The sequence below is a fragment of the Electrophorus electricus genome, chromosome 18, assembly GCF_041902795.1.
Source record: "Electrophorus electricus isolate QZ-2024a chromosome 18, ASM4190279v1, whole genome shotgun sequence".
NCBI classification, from domain to species: domain Eukaryota; kingdom Metazoa; phylum Chordata; class Actinopteri; order Gymnotiformes; family Gymnotidae; genus Electrophorus; species Electrophorus electricus.
The window spans coordinates 18,326,002-18,346,915 of record NC_137514.1 but is presented as its reverse complement, the minus strand read 5'-3'; the positions used below and the strand labels follow the sequence as shown (position 1 = coordinate 18,346,915).

The 20,914-nt window shown below is 38.1% G+C and overlaps 1 protein-coding gene across 7 annotated transcripts in view; it reads right to left on the bottom strand.

Moving 5' to 3' along the window:
* Positions 1–8,768: 8,768 nt before the first annotated feature.
* The window catches only part of LOC113579192 (receptor tyrosine-protein kinase erbB-4-like), a 127,620-nt gene continuing 115,474 nt past the window's right edge, over positions 8,769–20,914 (bottom strand). For 4 of the 7 annotated variants that reach the window (XM_035534817.2, XM_035534818.2, XM_035534821.2 and 1 more), the window contains 7 exons: positions 15,389–15,544; positions 15,180–15,255; positions 14,751–14,897; positions 13,612–13,709; positions 13,331–13,501; positions 12,127–12,424; positions 8,769–11,777 (listed from right to left, as the gene is read on the bottom strand). In XM_035534817.2, coding sequence (XP_035390710.2) covers positions 10,933–11,777; positions 12,127–12,424; positions 13,331–13,501; positions 13,612–13,709; positions 14,751–14,897; positions 15,180–15,255; positions 15,389–15,544 — 1,791 coding nt within the window. In that variant the 3' untranslated portion in view covers positions 8,769–10,932. The remainder of the gene's footprint in view (positions 11,778–12,126; positions 12,425–13,330; positions 13,502–13,611; positions 13,710–14,750; positions 14,898–15,179; positions 15,256–15,388; positions 15,545–20,914) is intronic. The other 3 variants (XM_035534820.2, XM_035534823.2, XM_035534819.2) reach the window with 2 other exon arrangements.

The window sequence follows — 20,914 nt, the reverse complement described above, 5'->3', positions numbered from 1 at the left end:
GCTTTTTGACTTGAAACCTGTTTACATTGACAGCTATTAGAAAATAGACTGACAAAATGGCTTAAGGTGGGAGTATTGAAAATATTTTCTTAACAGACCAAAGATTTATAACTGCAACATATCTCAACTGTCTCATGCACATCGAAAGTGGCTAGAAGTAACCTACTTCATTGCAGGGTACATGCTGGGTACATAATGTTATTTCTGTGTGCAGGACTTGTGTACTTTTTTTCTAATCCTCAAAATTAGTGATTTGTGTTTCAAGATGAAACTGAAACATTGCAACCCCCCAGCTGGCAGGGCAGTAGATGAACACATTATATATAACTATATACTTATAGTTGCTTTCATGCTCAACTCAGTCACGTTGTTACTAACTTTACTCTATTACCACTTGGAAGAAATTCCTTAATACTAAAGATGAAATAATATTTATATAATAATATTTATAATAATATATTAAGTTCTTTTTTTCATATCACTCTTTCATAAAAGCAATAGAGAACTTGAAGTTGTGTGTTATAGCAAATAGCATCACAGTTGTGAGTATCTTCCTTGGCCAAGGCAGTGTATTGCTTTATTAATAACTGTCAGAATAATATTTTAGAATGTATGTTTTGTTTTTTTTGGTTTTTTAACTTTTCCCAGCCAGACATCTCTATTTCTGGTGGCAGTGGTCTGCTGTCTCCAAGCAGAATACACAGTGAACACTAAGATGCCATATGAGCTGCTAATGGTACCACATTATACACATTGGTCCACATTGGCCCACAACTCTTTTTAACTATTAAAGAGGATTTGACTTAATTGATATGGGTGAGCATGCTGTGAGAATTTAAGACCAGGAAACAAGGAAACATCAGACCCCTCCTTATGTGTGTGGAATGGGTTTCTGACATCCTTGCTAAGCAGAGGCCCTTGTGTGTGTGTGTGTGTGTGTGTGTGTTAATATGTACATAAATAAAAAGTAATATTTATTTATAAAAACATTTGATTATGCAACGTAGTGCTACAAATTGTAGTGGCCCTTGATCTATGTGATGTCATATTGACCTATTATCAGTGAGTAAAATTTAAGCAGTTTAAGTCAGTCCAAGCAAATGATATGGCAGAAAACCAATGCCATTGCTTTAACCCCCCTGGGGAGGATTGTCAAACTGATTGGTTTGTCTCTCTGGAGTTTCTAATATAGGTGTGATTAGAATGCCTGAAAACTGAATGTTTGGCAATATGACACAACAGTGCTGGCTAAAAGAGGTTGAAACCTCTGTGTATGCATTGTAGAATTCTAGCTGTTGAAAAAAAAAACATTATTTTAAAGAATTCACTCCTGAAATGGTTAAAGAAAAACTACATCCAAAACAACAGTAAGGAAGTTGAGATTGAAGAGCCAGGCTATGCAAATAAGATCATACTTAAATGCCCCTACTTTGCATAAATGTACCATTTAAATATATATATATATATATATATATATATATATATATATATATATATATATATATATATATATATATATATATATATATTAACTATTTCTTTTTGGATATTTTTAATTTTGTTTACTTTTTCTTTAAATGCTTTATTTGGTTTCCAGACCAGTTGGTCTTCTTTCCTTACTTTTATTTTTTGTAAAGCATTTTCACTGTTTAGTTCAATTTAGTTACAATTTATTTATCTTGCACTTTATATAAGAGACAGTGTGCTTTCCAGAATTCCTGGTTCAGACTACCAGTGGGAAAGTAAAAAAAAATAAAAATAAAAAAAAAAACTGAAAGTAGGAGTAAGCATTGAGGGGAGCCAGGAGTGCTGGGTGATGCTATTTAGAAATATTCATAATGACAATTTCAGAAATGCAGGATTAAATAGTGCCATCATGCAGATAAAAAGTGTGTGAGATAAGCCTCTGACTCAGGTTGTGGTTCAAAGTCTGCCAATGCTATGACAGACTACTTATCGCTCTGGACATATACAGTATGTATATGAGAACATGGGAGGTGAGAAATTCAGTATAAGGACGAGGCAGTTTTAGAACTTCAGGAAACAGGTTAGGAGTTCACGCATGAGTTGGCAGTTCATGTAGCTAATTATAAATCATGACAGTTAGAAACAGAAAATCCCCAGGGCACCTAGTTGTGGCTATTCACTGCAGCAAGAGGGTGATTTCCACTACTGCAATGCACCATCCACATGCAATACAAACACTGATGGAAGACAAACCACCAGCACATCAAAATAATGGCAAAGGCAATTCCTGCACATTCACTCCTATTCCTTGTCTTCTGAGATACATAGCTGTATGTAATACATGTTCCAAATACATGTTTCACAAAGCTCAAATCACACACACACACACACACACACACACACACACACACACACACACACACACACACACACACACATACACACACACACACACACACACACACACACACACACACACACACACATTATGTGATAGAAACACTGACACAGCTGCACAGGGGCTCCCAAACCTCCAAGGCAAGGGTCTCAAATACAATACATCCTGAGGGACTGCAATAGCAAACAGCATATTACAGCATGTGTCTCTTAACTTGTCCTTTATTCTCCTCACATGTTTGCTGGTAACACTGCCTTGCTGTGAATTGCCTCAAGACTACTTCTAATTAAGTAAACGAGAGAGGCACAGATACAAATGGTTGGAGAAGGATGCTAATAAATGCATTTCCTGAACCTCTCCATCAGAAACACCCTGCAGGTTGACAGCAACCCAGCACGTTATTCCTTGTTCTATGCCTGCTATAACAGAGGCTAGCATTCAGACGCATACGACCTGCAGAATGGACGAGATATCCGCTGAGACAGGTCATGAGGCATAGGTAGAGGCAGGGCTTTGGGGGCAGAGCAAAAATGTTTTCAATTCAATAGTCAAAATTGGGAACAAACCAAATTATTTACAAGCAAGACGAGATTGGATTTTCACCTCATTAACTTCACAGTCATTATTTTCATTATTCAACAATACAGTATCTCTTGCGTTTGTACACACATCATTTCTTGGTATCAAAGATCACATGTTGAAAACTACCAACAAATGAGCAACTTTATCCCTATTACCAAAACTGGCTTCAAGCTTATGTTGCTATAAATGGCATTACATACTCTAGGTACAAACTGTTTACCCACCTGTATAGCAGGCATAAAGTATTTGTACTCTAACCAGTACATCCCATTAGAGTTGATGGTTCTAATGTGTGCTCACATCTCATTAATCTTCTAAAATTGTTTTAGTTCTTATTAGATGTTTGGATTCGATTAAACCTTTTGTTAATTAAGACCAACTCTGCTTTAGATGAAGAACACTACATGATATAAGAAAAGTAACCAGATAGTATTAGTTTTGACATTACAAGGTAGCTAAAATGCTCTCTTGTGAGAGCAAGGCTGTGTTTTTAAACATGCCTACTTTATGGGGGATTGTGACTGTCATTGCCTATAGCATGCAAGAGAAAACTAAAGTGAAATTATAAAGCTATTTTAGTCCATTATTTGCAGTTAAACATCTTATTCAAATATATATATATATACAGAACCTACATATCTACCTTATACGTTTTAATCCACAGTGCTCAATGATGAGATGATGCACATTAACCCAATATAGTAGTGCATATAGTGCATACAGAAAAAAATAGTCTGCTTTGACAGAAAAGTAGCTAACTTAGCAAATATAGCATCTGCTACCTGAAATGCAGCCCTGTGTTAATGGAGGAACCTCTTTCACAATGAGGAACCTCTTTCACAATATGTACTCCCAGAACTACATATGCAATAACATCAGCCACATTAGCTTTTACTACATTTTATCCAAAAGCCTAATGATAAGATTTTTATGTAAGCCTTTTGTGAGGCTCTGTTTTGAGAAAAAAAAAAAAAAAAGTTTCTTTAACTTTTTCATTTTTTAATGGTCATACTCATTCCCTCTATTTTATATACATGCGGTAAATCAGTTCATTCACATGTTTATGCTTTTTGGACATTGTGCTTAAAACTGGAGCTGAGTAAATAGTCACAAAATGGAGAAAGAGATATGGAGTGCAGAGTCAGGGTTGTATATATATATATATATTTTTTTTTTTTAAATTTTTTAAATTTTTTATTTTTTATTTTTTTTTTTTTTAGAGAGAGACAGAGAGAGTCAGCTAATTAAATTTGAAAAAAGTTGGGTGGAATGTTTTCTTCATACTTGCGCTAAGCAGCTAATTGATTGTCTGGGCAGTCAATTCAAAATGTGTGAAGACAACACCTGCAAGGGTGTCTTTTATTTCTTGTCATTTATTTCTAGAGGTTTTTTTTTACTGCATATAGGCATCCCCTTTAAAACAAGCCTTTGTCTTTACGCCAACAGAGAATATAAAAATGGTTAAGCAGACTGCATACTATTAATAAATATGCAAAAAAATTACAATAACGCTCAAAAAGAGAGAGCAAGAGCCAAATAGCATAAAATAAAATGAAATAAAAAATAAATAAATAATAAATATAATAAATAATGATAATATACAAATGAAAAATAGGCTATATTCAAATAAACATCTTATTGTAATAAATATCTTATTGTATTTAGTTGGCATTAATAGTCATAATATAAATATTCTTATATATCATAATACATCTCATTAATTTACTGTTTCACTAAATTACAGGATTCACATTGCCAGTCTCAGACCCAACCATGTGATTGACTTGAAACAGCAGTATATAGCAAATCCATTATTAATAATAATAATAATAATAATAATAATAATAATAATAGAAAAGCAGAAAGAAAGTACTTTTTTTCTAGCAGGCTAAACTAAAAGTCTTCATGTCTAATGTCTGTGTGAAGCTTGAATAGGGCTGACAAATACAGTAGCCACTGTTCTACTGTTGCACTGCAGATGTACGGATGATTCATAGGGTTAATTATTTTCATGGAAGATTTATGGAAGATTGGCCTCAAGTGGTTTTCAATAGTTTGTGTGTGTTTTACATTGCCAAAAACATGAATTTCAGGCAGACAAATTGTGGCTTTGACAAATTGTGACACAGTGGATATAATGCAGCTGCTTGAGGGAGTGGGTATTACACAAGAGAAAGTATTTCATTTCAAAGTCTAAAGATATCCAAGACATGCCTTTGTCTTTGAGCAAACTCCGACCTGCATGTGCAACTGTCTGAGCAGTGCTTAAGTCCAAACATAATTCCATGGTCTAAATGCTGAGAGCAATTTCAGTATTATCTCCTCAGTATGCTTTGCTTAACTCTACTCTGACACAGCTCACTACACCAACAACCCCACTTGGAAAGATCTTATTAATGCCAATGACCCAGATTATCATTTTTCAGATACCCGTGAAAAACACAATGAAAATAAAAGATCATGAGAGAACTGGGGTGAATGCACGCACACACACACACACACACACACACACACACACACACACACACACACACACACACACACACACACACACATTTCCGCACAGATAGAGCATGCACACTCAGGCACACACTCGTACAATCTATCCTCAGAGACAGACTGATTGATGGCCCAGACTGGTAGAGTGAAGGGACACTTGTGCTTATGGGAGACCAATGCAGATCCACACATACTATGACCCCATAACCTCTAAAATAAGAGAAACTTACTTTTTCATTGGTGTCTCTATCTTCCAGAATTGCATTGTTTCACCTTGCCAGGAGGCACAGTGGTTCATTACACCATGAGTTGTTTAAGCCAAACTCGAGGGAATGAGCAGCCAGACTGGTAATCTAGACAGATGGGCGAATGGGCAGAAATACCAGTCTAGGTGTAGCCTGCTTGGCTGCTCCTGAACAAAGTAGAGAGTGAGAGACAAATAAGTCATGTTAAGAAAATGGCTGACATTTAATTAATCAACATATATAAAAAATATTTTTGTTTGTTATTTGGGATGTCACATATATTGGTGTTTGGGATGCTTAGGCCAAGTGTGTTTGTGCAGCGTGTTGATTTTATTCTTTTGGTCCTGCACCTGTCATTCCATTGCTAATAATACCCAGCTCCAGTTTTATTTACATTTCTAATCATGTATCCACAATTTATCAATACATTTGAAAACCTTCTAGTTTATGGATTTTATCAGTGCATTGGTTCTTTCCATTGGCATTTTTCTCAGCCTAGAGATCATTGCTTTAAATGACTATGTATTCTACGCCCTTCCCCTGGCGATAAATGTAAGGTTTCTTTCTTTCTTATGTCAAAGTTCGGTCTTACATTATGAGTATGACAAGTGATGAATCACCAGTCTAGTGCTGGGCTAGCCTCTGGGAGCATAAAGCCCTGGAGATTAAGGTCCATCAGAACCTCCTTCAGAAGAGTCAGCAAGCCAAGGACATGCGCAATCGCCCCCACCTTTCAACACGACATTTTATGTCCCTTTAAACAAGGGAAAACGGATGGTATTTCTGAAGGGCAGCTAGAAGGTGACTGTAGTGAGATTCACCTAGGGTACAGACCCACACACATGCACAGGCACACACAGCAGAGACTCACCTAAGCAACAGGCACAGTGACAGTGAGTGGGACAGTTCCAATCCTATGCAGACCTCAGCAGCCATCTTTAGCTTCGTAGAGACTGGGTGACCAGGTGACACCCACAGACCAGCACAGCTGGCGTACTCCCCACCCACTGCTCTGAATTCCCCTGCTCTCAATGCTGCCACTTCCAAACAGCTCCTCATTTATTACAGGTCACGGGCACTAAAGCAGCAGTTTAGGGGGACAAAGCAGCTTGCTGTTGTCCTGTCTGCACAAAACAGCAGCACAAATATCCCACAATGCCCAGCAGTGAGGTCTAATTTTCTGCCTATTTGCATACAAGCTATGATTTAGGTCTTATTTCTGTGCCACTTTGCCTATACATGTGAGCTAAAAAGGGCGTTATTTGTTTTAACTGTTTAAGTTCTTGTTCTACTAACGCAGGCATAAACATTAAACTGTTAAACATTTTATGACATTACATGACTACACCATATCTCCTTTTGTAAGAAATGCCCTCCTCCCCAGATCCACAGACAATACTTGGCACAGCTGGACTCAAACCTGAACCTAATCAACAGCGAAGTGTTCCTGACCGTGTATGCTCCGGCCAACTGCTCCCACCTTATGAAATCCCACGTTGCTTTCAGAACAAGCCCACACACAGATGGTCCAAACAGAGACAGTTAGAATAAGATTGCCAAGCAAACAGTTGGTCACACAGCACAACTCCTTCAGTCGAATCTGATGCCCACTAGGAAGATGGCCAGCAGGTGAAGCTAGGCTAGCAACTACCAGTGTTGGAGGATAAATTTGTCTTGCAGATATTATTTGGTATCTATCTGAGTCCATGGTTTGTTCTAGAAAGTGGAAGAAATAAGTTCTAACCAATAGAGTACAAGGAGATTCGTGTTCAGAAGAAATACCTACCTTCAGTGCCCTCTTCCATTAATTGTCAAGAAAGATTCAAATGATTAAAAAAAAACAACAAAAAAAAACCAACCATATTCACTGTTGTGAGTTTAATTTGGTTCATATTTGTGGTCTGTTGACCTGATGGAAATCTGTCTTAAGCAAATGATACAGAACTGGAGATTTGATCAAGTAGACTGCTGCTTTGGCATCAAATGAACGTTATGTAATCATAGACATATGACAATTGTAAAGGTGTCAGATTTTTTTTTTCTTTTTCTTTTTACATTTGTTTTAGTTTTTCGTTTATATTTCAGGGACAATGAACATTGATTGAACATTGAATCCATGGCTAAATTCCATCACAGCCTCATATAACTGTTATGTAGGTATAGCATTTCTGTTTAAATAAATCTACAGTTCTCAGAGTTGCTAACAATTTTAAGGATGGCGTAGTGGTGGGGATATGAGGAATCAGTGTGAGGATCACTGATGCTCGTTAACTTTCTCATTGTGATTCATCCAGGGCTTCCATCACTCAGTGTGTGGCCTTTAAAATGGAGACAGAACATCAGAGGCAATGCTTTTGGATGCTGTGATGGTTTCACTAGTCTTGACGTTTTGCATCCACACACACACACACACACACACACACACACACACACTCACACAGACACACACACACACACACACACACACACACACACACACACACACACACACAATTTATTTTAATAAGATTTACATTTTCTTCCACTTCTTCTGAAGCTCATGGGAAGTGTCACAGAATGTGGCCATGTTTGTTTAGCTATTTTATCAATTTAATGAAGTTGGAGTTTGCTATGACTGACAAACAGGATTGTAAATTTTAACTTCTTAAGGATTTCATGAAGTACAGACATTCTTGGTTTGGCAATTGATCAGTTGTCATTAATTAATTCTAAGAAAAGCTTAGATTTTTAAAATACTTAAAGTTAATTATAATTAGTATGATTGTTTTATAGGTGTGCCAATGTTTTCTTTGGATGCTGTCTGATGAAGTCATCTTAGTCATGCTGCTATTCTGAGAATGTGATCATGGCATTCACAGCAGAAACCTCACTCTTGTCTTGTCTGGAGCAAGTGTACCCATTGCAAATCTAGTTGCACCTTCTTTGGCGCAGTATCAGACTCCTAAGCAAGTAGCGTTTAGGCTGATATCTGCAAATAGACACTGATGTATCTTTTCTCTTTTAACATCACCTTACCTGTGCTTGACAATATGACGTCCTCTACACTGCACAAAGCAAATAAAATGAGTAGGCTTGCATTATATTAAACAAGATCTTTATTTATTATTTTCAGCAAATAGAAGATATAGTGGTATTGAGCAAAAATTATGAGGCCGGTTAAAAAATAAGGGAAAAAAATGGGACGGAAGCGATGTAAACAGTGTCACTCCAAATATCAAGAAACAACATAATGTATCATTTATGACTGGGGGCTTGAAGCTTTGCAACAACAGTGCTGGACAGAGTTCCCCACCACCTTGTGGGTGTTCTCCACCTGATTCATTAAGCATTTTTGCACTGTTGACTTTGCTAAAAAAAGGTGGAAGTTTCTCACATTGTGAATTATAACCCCCAGCCTCAAACTCCATTTGGCACAGAATCAAATATTTCACAATAAATGTAATGAGCCTAAGAGGGAAAAATAAATTCCAGTGCATGCAAGTAAAACCCTGTGACTAGAGAAGCAAATAAATATGATAAACAAGTCTTTCACAATCCATAAATAGGTTAAGAGCATTTTTTCTTGCCACAGCATAGACACACTCTCGCAGAGAGTATACCCGTTCACAGAGTCAAATGGATAATACATCATGGGTGGCTCTGTCAGAAATTAACTGTTGGCAAATAAATCTGTGGAACCCAAAAATGGCAGTCCCATGGGGAGGCATTCACTGTAGAGATGTCCTTCAGATGTACAGAACAATTTACATTTCTTTAAAAAACACAAGAGGCTCTAATTTTGTGATTGTACTGGGGAGTTAAAGTCACATAACGCCCATTTCAATTATTTAGTATGGCACACATACATTTTTTTGCTGTTTGTTAATTTGTTGCACCTGCAACAAAGTGGCCAAAGTGACACAACAGGGGTTGTGTAAAATCCACTGGAGCAGCCCCATTTTGAATTAGTTTTGACCTTAAACAGCACTTGTGGACCTAATGTTAATCGTTTCATGTTCATTGTTTATGTTATATGTGAGTGACATTGTCTTTATGTATCAATAAATGTTTGTACACGTCGATGGAGTCTATACGTCCTGCCCCTCACCCTGCGGCACTCAGACCAACGCATTACAGCAATATGATATTTTTCTCAGTTCAAGTAGGCATATAAAGATGTGTGCAACTTCTCACAATTTGATTTTGACCATGACCATCACCCCACTAAAACTATCCAAATTGCTAACTAAACACAACTAATTTAAAAACATTTCTATTGTGACTATTAAATGTGAATCAGTTGGCTTGTCATTATGCATGGAAAATTATCTAATTAAAATAATTAAAATAATTAGTCATATCACAATTATGTAAATATCTCATCACAGTGAACAACAATGACAATGATAATAATATGTATATCATAATTATTGTTGGCAATGTTAAAAATAATAATAATTATTATCATTATTGTATTATCATTCTCTGGCTCTGGAAGAGGTTTCATTGATGATTTGAGCAACCTCTTCCCAGGCCATTTCATTCTCATCAGTCCTGGGAGGTCTGCTTTGAGTGCCATATATTTTTAATGTTGCACGTTCACTGCCACAGCAAAATTCTCATTGCACTGTCACTGTGTCACTGGCTGATGTTCAGCTTTTAAAGGGAATGAGAAAAGTTAATCTGATTGGATATTGCTGCTGCATGCCTAACCACACCTTCTGATCATGTATTCAGTCTAAACCAACCTCTTTTTGTGCCACTCTTTGCTGGATTAGTGTTTCTGCACTGGTCATGAAATAGCATTTCTGTCACACAAGCATGTGCTTATTTCTGTGCTAGCACTTGGTCCACGAAAGTAGAGCCCATCAGTTGTTACACCTTAATAACAGACTGCAGTTTGAACAAATTGCATCCCTTTTAAAAGGTTTACATGTGCCATTATGTTGGTTGTACAATTTCTTAACTTCACAAATGAAGAAAAAACACATCCAGCTGGGACAGAATTATGAACACTAAAAGATTCCGCCAAATGTTGAAAGAGGAAAACATTACTCTTGGATTGGAGTATTGAGGCACTTGGTTGGATTGGTATTCCCTTTCCATGGGTGTCAACCATGACACTGGCAGAAAAGAATGAAGGTTCAGATCCTCACTAGGTTGAGTTCATTTATTTGCTTAAATGACTGACAGAATAAAACTATGGGCCATTAATGCGCTGGTCAAGGAATCAGGCTTTGTAAAACATAAATGACCAGGATGTTACACCACAGTGTTTCTCTGCCGGTATGGTGGAGGGGGCAGGACCGTCCCTGGCCTAATGGCTTCAGACTCTAACAGATAATCTGGGTTAGGAGCCATGACAGAGCGGATACGACCATTCTGCTTGTAGAGTTTCTGCTTGTAGAGGCTTGCTTGGCAGCTCTGGGTGGAATCTTGAGGATTCTCTTGGGATGCTCTGAGTGGAAGACTATGCTGCCAGTACTCAGGGTTGTCAAATGTCTTCCCATACAGCTTGTCCACTGTTATTGTTCCAGTATGACCTGCCAGTGTTGTGCTGCCTGAGTAGATGGGATGGCCTGGGAGGCTGCTTTTACCAGTGACTAAAGACTTTACCATATGAGTCGGATGATCTGCTGGCTGGAACTGGTGGCTGATGTGGCACATCTGATTAGAAGGAGTGTGATGTCCAGACTTGCTGGGGTGAATAGTGTGGATAGTCTGGGGCAAATGGACATGGTGGCCATTCTGGCCAAGTGATCCACTCTGGGGAGGCTGAACGGGTGGAACTGCAAAATGAACGTGCACACCTTGGCTGTGGTGATGGGGTCTCCCAGTTTGGGTGCTGAGAAGTACATGGCTGCCTATTGTGCTGCTTGCTGTTGTCATATGGAGTGAAACAGATGCTCCATTTTTCTTCAGAGCCACTTGGTTCATACTTCCTTTGTGGAATGTGTTTAGGTAAAGGGGCTCATTAATATAAGGCTCTTCAACCCGAAGATTTCCATCTGGGGTGCTGTGGTGGTAACCTGGATTGTCCAATACATGAATCTCACCATTTTTTCGTCGAGCAACAAAAGGATTCTCTTCAACAGGACTCATATGATCTACAGAGATAAAACAAACAGAAAAAAACCTATCAGAACATACAACCTATCACACAGTACACACAGAAGTCATATGTTTTATTAATATTTAATCAATTTTCAAACAACTGTATAATCTACAATGGCATCATGAGCAATTCCATCTAAATATGATATATGATCCCAGTTGACAATTACTTAATAATTCATTAACATTGATATGTTGAGGTCCATACAGGAATGTACATGGAATGCTATTGTACATGGAAACACTATTTTATTCTAGTAAATTAAAATAAACTGCTTCAAAAATACCCCAAAGACTGCTGTAAAAGTAGCAACAAGAGTACAATGGAGATTGTTTCTTCACCTGAGGAACTCTTGTCCTTGCTGGGTTTCACATAGCCATCCTCAGTAGCAGCTCCTCTCTGGGTTTTCTCTCCCAGGAAGACAGTAGGGTCAATACTGTAGCGCTGGCTGCTGCCATCCTCCCCAGCTCCAGGCTGCTTCTTCAGGCTCCCGTTACAGCACTGCTCCTCCTGGGAGGCCTGAGCCACCCACTGGACTCCTGCTGTAGCTGGAGGGTTACCAGAAGAGGTGGTGGATGATGCCTGGGAGTGGATCCCTCCCATTTCCCGTGTATTAAATTCATGATGACTGCTCTGGTTCTGTTTAAAGAAACAAAAGAAGAGAATGTTGTTGAGTCGGTTTTCATTAAACATCTTGGATGGAAAAATGGTGATCCAAGTTTTCAAGTTCATGAAATTTATATATATATATATATATATATATATATATATATATATATATATATATATATATATATATATATATATAACAATCTTTATGACTATGACTAGAGAAGAAAACCCTTTTGATCTAACACGTGATTGCTGTACAATGGTACAACTTATTTAATAAAAAGGTTCAGACATCACTGTGCGCTATAATGCACATTGAATATTTACAAGATGTCGAAAATAGTTTTGTAACTGGGCATCAATTGTGAACATCATATAGGATGATCTCATGAATTCTCTTCTCAAAAGGTGATGCTTTATAACTGCATTAAAATATATTTGTATATATATTTATTAATATATGAATGTAGTTAAATGATAAAATTGGTCTTCCTTGCCAATTTTGTAATGTTTCCTGCATGACAATGAAGGCTGTTAATGCACATAAAACAGCCTGCTTATCATTAAAATCATATCTCAACAGACCAAGTCAATGAGACCATCCTCAAAGTGCATTAGCTCATGAGGGGAAAAATTATCCTCTTTTGTATTATATGTGGAATTTTCAAGGTTAATGAACCCAGTTGCATGGGGAAATATGTGAGTTATTTTCTAGGCAAATTTAATGCTGGGCCAAAGTACAGGAGGTAAGAATGTGGTATAGGGATATATTCTGTATTGGTAAATGTAAACAGTATACAGTATACTCTGCATTTAAACATTCCAGATTGCAACTAGACACACTGCACTAGAGGCTCAAGTTTTTATTAAAATATATTTTTTTGACTTGGTCTTAACCAAAACTCTAGTGAAACTATATCAGCAGCTACAAACCGAAGGCTTAACTGTTCGTACGGTACTGGAGTCCGGGTGTACTCTGGATGGGAAAGCATGGGGTACCAGGTATTCCTCAGCGTCCATCAGGTTTCCCAGATCCTCCTCACCTAGAAGACTCTGGAAGAACTTACTGTGGTTGGGACTGGGTAGCTTCATGCAGTCATCCCCCTGAGAAAAAAGCTCAATTTACGCTCCACCACCAGAAACTATAGGCACTATGAGGAAAAAACATTTATGTTTTTGTGCACACACATAACAAATAAGTTTGCACTGCTTACCTGGATTACTAGGTATCTTTGTGGGTCTCTGGCCATCCTGCAGAACTCCACAGCCAGCTCTTTAAACTTGGGCCGACTGTCAGCATCAATCATCCAACCTTGAAGGGTTGATGGAGCAAAAAGACAGCCCAGAAGAGAATAGCTGTTACCTTCTCTATGTATCACTGTTGTTTTCATGCATCAGCTATACGCACAAGATGGAGAGTTTAACATCTGCAGGGCATAAAGTGGCAATGATTGAAAGGCTAAATTGTTTTACTTTGTTTTTTAAAGAGAACACTAAGTAAAAGGAGATCAGAGAAACAGGAACTTATATACTCTTAGTCAGCAAAGTGTGATCTCCATGATGACCTCAAAGATAAAAAAAAGAATTGTTTGACAGCTGAAATGAGTCATATGCTCACAAACTAGCCCTATGGAGCACTGTAACAGCTTCTGGGGGGAATAAAGTCTAATTTGCTTCAGGCTGCTTATCTGACATCTAATGTCAGGGTTTAACTTGAATTACTGGGTTGGTGTGATATCCTGTGTGTGATATAGCTGTGATAACCACTTTGATGCAGACTTGCATGCCTCCACTTCACATTAGTGTGATGTTCTTCTACGCAATTGCCCTCTCAAAGATCACAATTAAAACACTTTATCTAGATGAGCTGCAATTATTTAAAAATCTTTTCACTATGCCAAAGGGCTGTCGGTGTTAAAAAGAAATAATCACTAAACCTTGTAGTCAAAATGTAATTAGGATTAAAGTGTATAATCATCTCCTCATATTAAAAGAGTTTAATATGCTTCAATATTCCTGCTGAAATGGCAGAAAGAAGAAAAATTATGAGGTATATTCCCATCTGTGTACCTACTTACTGTATATCTGAGGAACAGTGTTGTACAACAGATACTTTCCTCTCTAGCCCTCATTTCCACAGGCCCTGGATATAGCCCTGGATTCTAAAGGCAACTGAACAGTTAATGATTAATTGTCCAATTAACTACCAATGACTAGAAAATCCAAGACCAGATCTGGACTCGAGGACTAAAGTTGATTACCTTTGTCATATAGTTTATAATATGGTTAATGTGTACAAAACGTGGGTTATTGTATAAAAACACCAATAAATGATGGACTATGTGAGACTCACATTTGACCATGACCATGTAGACATCTATGGTGCATATTGCAGGTTGGGGTAGACGTTCCCCCTTTTCCAGGATGTCTGGAATTTCATGCATGGGAACCCCATCATATGGCTTTCCTCCAAATGTCATCAGCTCCCAGATGGTCACTCCTACAAGAAATGAAACAGTGAGAGGCTTTCTTTATTTTTTCTCGGCTTCTTAATTTCAGCAGTGCTATAAAAAGTTCCAGATATGTATCAAGTGACCCCTTTTTTTCAGTAAAAAAGTGTGATAAAATTACTTGGCCCCAGTATAGTCCAGATATTAATGGTTAAATTTGCATTTTTTTGGACTTTGGCTCATAAAATCAGTTCTGCATTGCAGTATGATTTGCTCATTAATCGATACCAATTATAAGACTTAAGAATGGTAAATCAATAGCAACTGCTCACCGTAGCTCCAGACATCACTTTGATGTGTAAACTTCCTATAGTGAATGCACTCCAAGGCCATCCACTTGATGGGCATCTGCATAACAAGGAGACCTCATAAACGCACCATCAAGAAGGTCACATGTTGAATCATGTGTGTATGTGCTGGTGTGGAGCATGCTGGATTCCTGTCTATACCATTGTAATGAAGCTCTAGGTCCTGTTCTGACCTTGCTAGTGTCTGTGTTGTACTCCTTCTCATCGGTGCTCAGCAAGCGAGCCAGGCTGAAGTCCGTGATCTTGATGTGGTTGGGAGATTTCACCAGAACGTTACGGGCAGCCAGGTCCCTATGGACCAGCCTCCTCTCCTCCAAATACATCATCCCCTAAAAGTGTGGAAGCCATTTTTCATCATCTCCAACTGGTATTGTGTTATTCAAAAGATCACTTCACCACATTGTGTTTTCTTACCTCTTTTTAAAAAATAATGGCAAACACATATTGCTTAGATGGTGTGCAGCTGAATTCTTATGTCTGTTTATAACATTAAAATAATTCCCATAAACTAATGAAATCAGTTAAAAAACAAAAACTCATTTATATATAATTGCATGTTCTGTTTCTGAATCCATGCATTTGAGTTACAACTCTAATCCATCTTACAATCAGAGTATAGAGCTGACAAATAATCAGCGCATGGCAGCTATTGGAAATGGCAGGGTCGTGCCCATCCATTACATTGTGAATCCCAAACTGGTCTTTTATCAAAAGCTTTGCATATGATTTTTTTCTAGTTTACTGTGTTGTTTAATCTATTTGTATTTGTTTGTTTGTTTGTTTGTTTGTGTGTGTCTGTGTGTGTGCGTGTGAGTGTGTGTGTGTGTGTGTGTGTGTGTGTGAAAGAGAGAGAGAGAGCGAGAGAGAGAGAGAGAGAGAGAGAGAGATGTTGTCTTGGTGCTTGTTTTTGTTGTGCGTGACATAATGCTGCCACAGAACAAAGGCTCCATCTTCATCTTCATTATTACCATCATCATCAAAGGGAGCAAAAAGAGTGAAGTCGGCGAACGCTGAAATGTCAAACTTTTATTATTGCTGTGGTCTGACTGTGCAATTTTCAAGACAATTAGGCACTGAGGAAACTAATGTCTTGCCAGCATGTTCATTATGTATGCCAATGAACAAAGACCAAAACAGTGGGGACGAGAGATTTCGGAACAAATAGGACTCGCAGAAAAATCTAAATTTTATTTGGTGCTCAGTGAGCTGTGTCCTGTACACAGATAGAGGGGGAAAAGTAACACGAACAAGAAGGGAAAAGTCCTTTTCTGATCTCACATGAATCAGTTCACTGTGGTAAACATTCTCCTTGTTCCAAATAACATGCAATGTTCAAAATGACTGATATGCACAATAAAAGTGAAACTGTCAAGTTTAACAAGCAAGTTACTGTACTGAATAAAAGTGAATGGGAAATGTAGGCTTTAGTAATGTAATCCCACTGTACTCCACAAGATCCCCAGAGAGGTTCTCTATTCTCCCTAATGGCTAAGAATCATTGCTGCTTGAAAGTACTTATGCACCAGCTACAGGGATGTGAATAAGGATGAGGTGCTCAAACGAGAGCTGAGTCAAACACATTGTGTTCAAGTGCGTTGAGTCCTAAATCTTTCCAGTGGCCCAGACAAATGTGTGAATTCATCATTAGAACAGACGGCAGGGGGAGAGAGGGAGACACTGATTCATCCATCATTTTATTGCTACTGGAACCACTGCACCCCTCCCCCCAGTACACACACACACACATACACACACACACACACATAAACACCATGTCACACACACATGAAGGGCACAGATTACTAGACTTGGAGGACACTATACTCAATTTATGGGTGATTTCACTTCAGGTTACATGATTTGGAAATGACTAATTTATTTTCTGTGAAGCAACATCTAAAATGAGAGTGTGATTCATTCTCTCTCTCTCTGTGTGTGTGTGTGTGTGTGTGTGTGTGTGTGTGTGTGTGTGTGTGTGTGTGTGTGTGTGTGTGTGTGTGCGTGTGCGCACATAAACAGTCCACCATAACACTGGCACAACAAAAGTATTTTAGTACCATATGGGTTATGTTGAATTATTCAATTATTCTTTGCTAAACTGATAGTGTACAATAATTGTATGGTCTCTTTCCAAATCAATTGTATTGCCTCCTCTGGTACCCAGCATGGGGGGCAGCTGATACCTTTCCAGTTGAGGATATGTTGAACTCCCATGAGTAAGTATGTAAGTAGGTTTAAAACAGATTACTTAAAATACCAGGTGTACATGTGTGTACATGTGTATAGACCTACAGGTCTGTATTCCTGTGCTATAAGGCAGTGTTTCCCTTTACTAGATAAGAATCCTTCCTGCAAAGTGCATCACAGATTTCCCATCTCCTCTGTGCCCAGCTCAATCCATCAGCTAATTATTAAACCCTTTATGAGTCTATGTGAGTTAGTGAGCATGGTGAACAAGGCTTCAGTGCAGGGCTGAGGATTTGGAAACCGAGCTCTCAGGGTTCATTGAAAACACAACACGTAAAAGAAGCTTTGTGGGCAAGGCAGTGGTTCAGTAGGCACAATAAAGCTCCATTAAACTCAAAGTGATTTCAACAGTTTTCAAGGAATGCTGTAACAGAAGTCAAGTGAAGTAGTAGTCCACTACAAAAAAGTTTTCTAAAGAATGTGGCAGAGAGAAAAGGAGACAGAAAGAGATAGATACAACAGTGAGTGACAGAGGGAGTATGTAGATGCCTTCACTTACTTATGAAAAAAAAAAATATTGAATTATGTTGAGGAGGAGGTTTGCTTTGGATAATACAATAAAAATGAAAGCGCTATCAAGTGAGTGTGTACCACAGTATAATTTATTTATTACATCTTGTAGGATTAACTGTTAATGCCAAGTGTGTCTTTGATATTGCTGTTGCATAACTGTGTAATAATCTGACACTGCTCTAAGCATAAATGAAGAGGTCACCTGACTCAATGACAACTCCCCTGAATCAATGTCAGATTTGACATTGCTGCTCACATTTGGCTGCTCACAGGTGCTGATTAATTGGAGCAGTTATAACAAGCAACAAGCACAATGCTCTTGGTTATAGCTTTGGACACTACAACCGCTTATGACACTGTACTACTACAGTTGAGCTATCAGGCAATATAGACAGAGGCATGCATAGGTATTGTTGCAACACATGTACATAAAGAGTATTGTCCAATATCTAATAGATATCTTATATATCAATCATAAAATCTTATAAACTGTTAAAAACTATGACAGTAAAGTTTTGCTTAGGATTTCAAGAGACATAAAAGCATATCCAAACAAAAGCTTGAACCAAGAGCAATAGGAAAAAACAAAATCAAATATAACTCCATCAGAAGTCACATTAGTGATTAATATACCAGATGGGTTCCATGCTGAACCAGGCGGCAGAGGAAAGTGCATCCATCTGCAGGGTTTAGTGTAATGCACTCCGGTTTGAACCTTTGCGCTTGTGTTGTTGAATATAATTTAAAAGATGGAAACATTTCTCAGGAGTGTAAGATGATTCCTATGTGCCCAATAATAGTGAGTTCTCTGGATTAGACTCACATGATGGTTAAGGGCTAATTAAAGGGAGGGGGTGGAGACTCAGCAACTCAGAAAGATGCTGAAGTGCTGTTTAGAGACATGGAGTACAGACATGCACAGGACACCAAACACTGCACAAAATGATGGGGCAGGACAAGAAAGAAAGGGAGCAGGAGAGAGGGAGAGGAAGGCAAGTGAGTTACAGGCAATGACGGCTTCAACAGCGATGCGCATGGTGACATGACATGGCAACTCCTACACCAAACAAAAGCCTTTATATTCCATTGCTCCTGCACATCTTTCAATTAATATGTCCCGCCCTGCTGGCTGTCACTTGGCTGTTTCAGGCTTGCAGAGGGTCTGACAGGCACACTCGCAGCGGGAGGTGGGTTTCTGATAGACTTGCCACGTGGGCTATCACAGAGCTGGGTGGTAAATGCTCACCAAGATCAGCTGTCAAAATTTACTTTGTGCGAAACCAAACATCCCAGAGAGTAAGAAATGCAGAATGGAGGAGCAGGATCCTTACAGGCTTGGTGCTCCAACTCAAGTCTTGGTAGTAAACACAGTTTGAAGTCTACTGTCCTATCAATCTTTTAAGAGATTTGCATAGCTGAGGTCACAATTAATTTGTTCTATAGTAATGCAATGGAGAGCAGGATAGCTGGTTGCAGAGACATTTTTGTCTTTCACTGACATGGATTGTTTTTGGAAACCCAATAATGATGCATTCTCTCAATTAGTTTTTTTAGGGGGGCTTTTAGACAATTCCTGATTAAGTCTTTTAGAGCATGACATGGGCATAACATACATTATTTCACAGAATGAGATTCAAAATGGCTTCAGAGTAAAGGACAACCAGCTTTGACTAAAGTGCAAAAAAGTCTAGATATGAAGAGTAGGGACCAACTCCCCTGTTCTCTCCTGCTCCATCCAAATGTCACCACTCATTTAATTAAATACTACCTTTTGCAGAATTTACATGAATAAATGCCAACATTCCCACTTGCTTTGAATCCATAAAGCAAATACGAATTGTTCTGGATTCACAAAGAGATTGACAAACTAAACAGGTTTTGGGAAGAAAACAAGTCTTGTTCTATCCAATAATGGGATGCATATTTCCAATTATTTCTGTACAGAATTATTAAAGCTTCATAAATGACAGGAACTGTTTTCTTCAATAAATTGATTGACAAAAACATTCTGTGTACTGTATTATGGGTCCTATCTTCCTCAGGTTCCTAAGGACCTAGGCAATTTCTGACCTAAACAATCACAGGCTTTGAGAACATATCTAAAAGACATTTACAGTTTAATTCAGTTAAGCAAAGGCACAGCTATGTACACTATGCTCAAACCAGTTGGAAGGAAATAAATATAATAATTAGTGATCAGTATCTTTACAGATAGCGAGCTTTTCAGCCAAATATATATCTGTGCTTTACATTTAATTGCATCACTTTGAAGATAGTGATGAGGTCTGAGTTTTGTGAGATTACAGGTAGAGCAGTTAGTATGCAGAATTGTTCATATATTATAAAAGATCTCAATACACAATCTACTGCTATACAGCATATAGTATCGTAACTATCATCATTAGTGACATTACTTTATGACCAACTGTAATTACTACACATTTCCATCATTCATTTAGTTTTTAGCTGCATTTGGAATCACCAAATTATCAATTGATTGCCAAAACCCCATGTTGGAAGGTCACAAAGATGCTGATGTATATGACTGCCTATGACAACACACATAGAGTGTGCTTATGCACACTCACAATACAGAACCATGTAATAACTGTGTAACGTAGTAATGCCATGTAATTATTATTAAATAATGAGAAAGGGAACTGGATTCAGGGCACATACAGTAATCATCATGGTTATCATCATCACATACAGTAATCATCATACAGTAATCATCATGGGTATGTTTTCTTACATGCACAGTCTAAGAAATCCAAGTGTGCAAATTCCTGCACTGAGAAACCCGATTACTGATCTGAAATCTTTATTGGATTTCACAAAATACAATTAAAGCCTTAATCTGATCTAAGAAATCGGAGTATGCTGTTTACTTAAGCACTTAAATAGACAGATAACTGCAAAAATCTGATAACCATGGGATT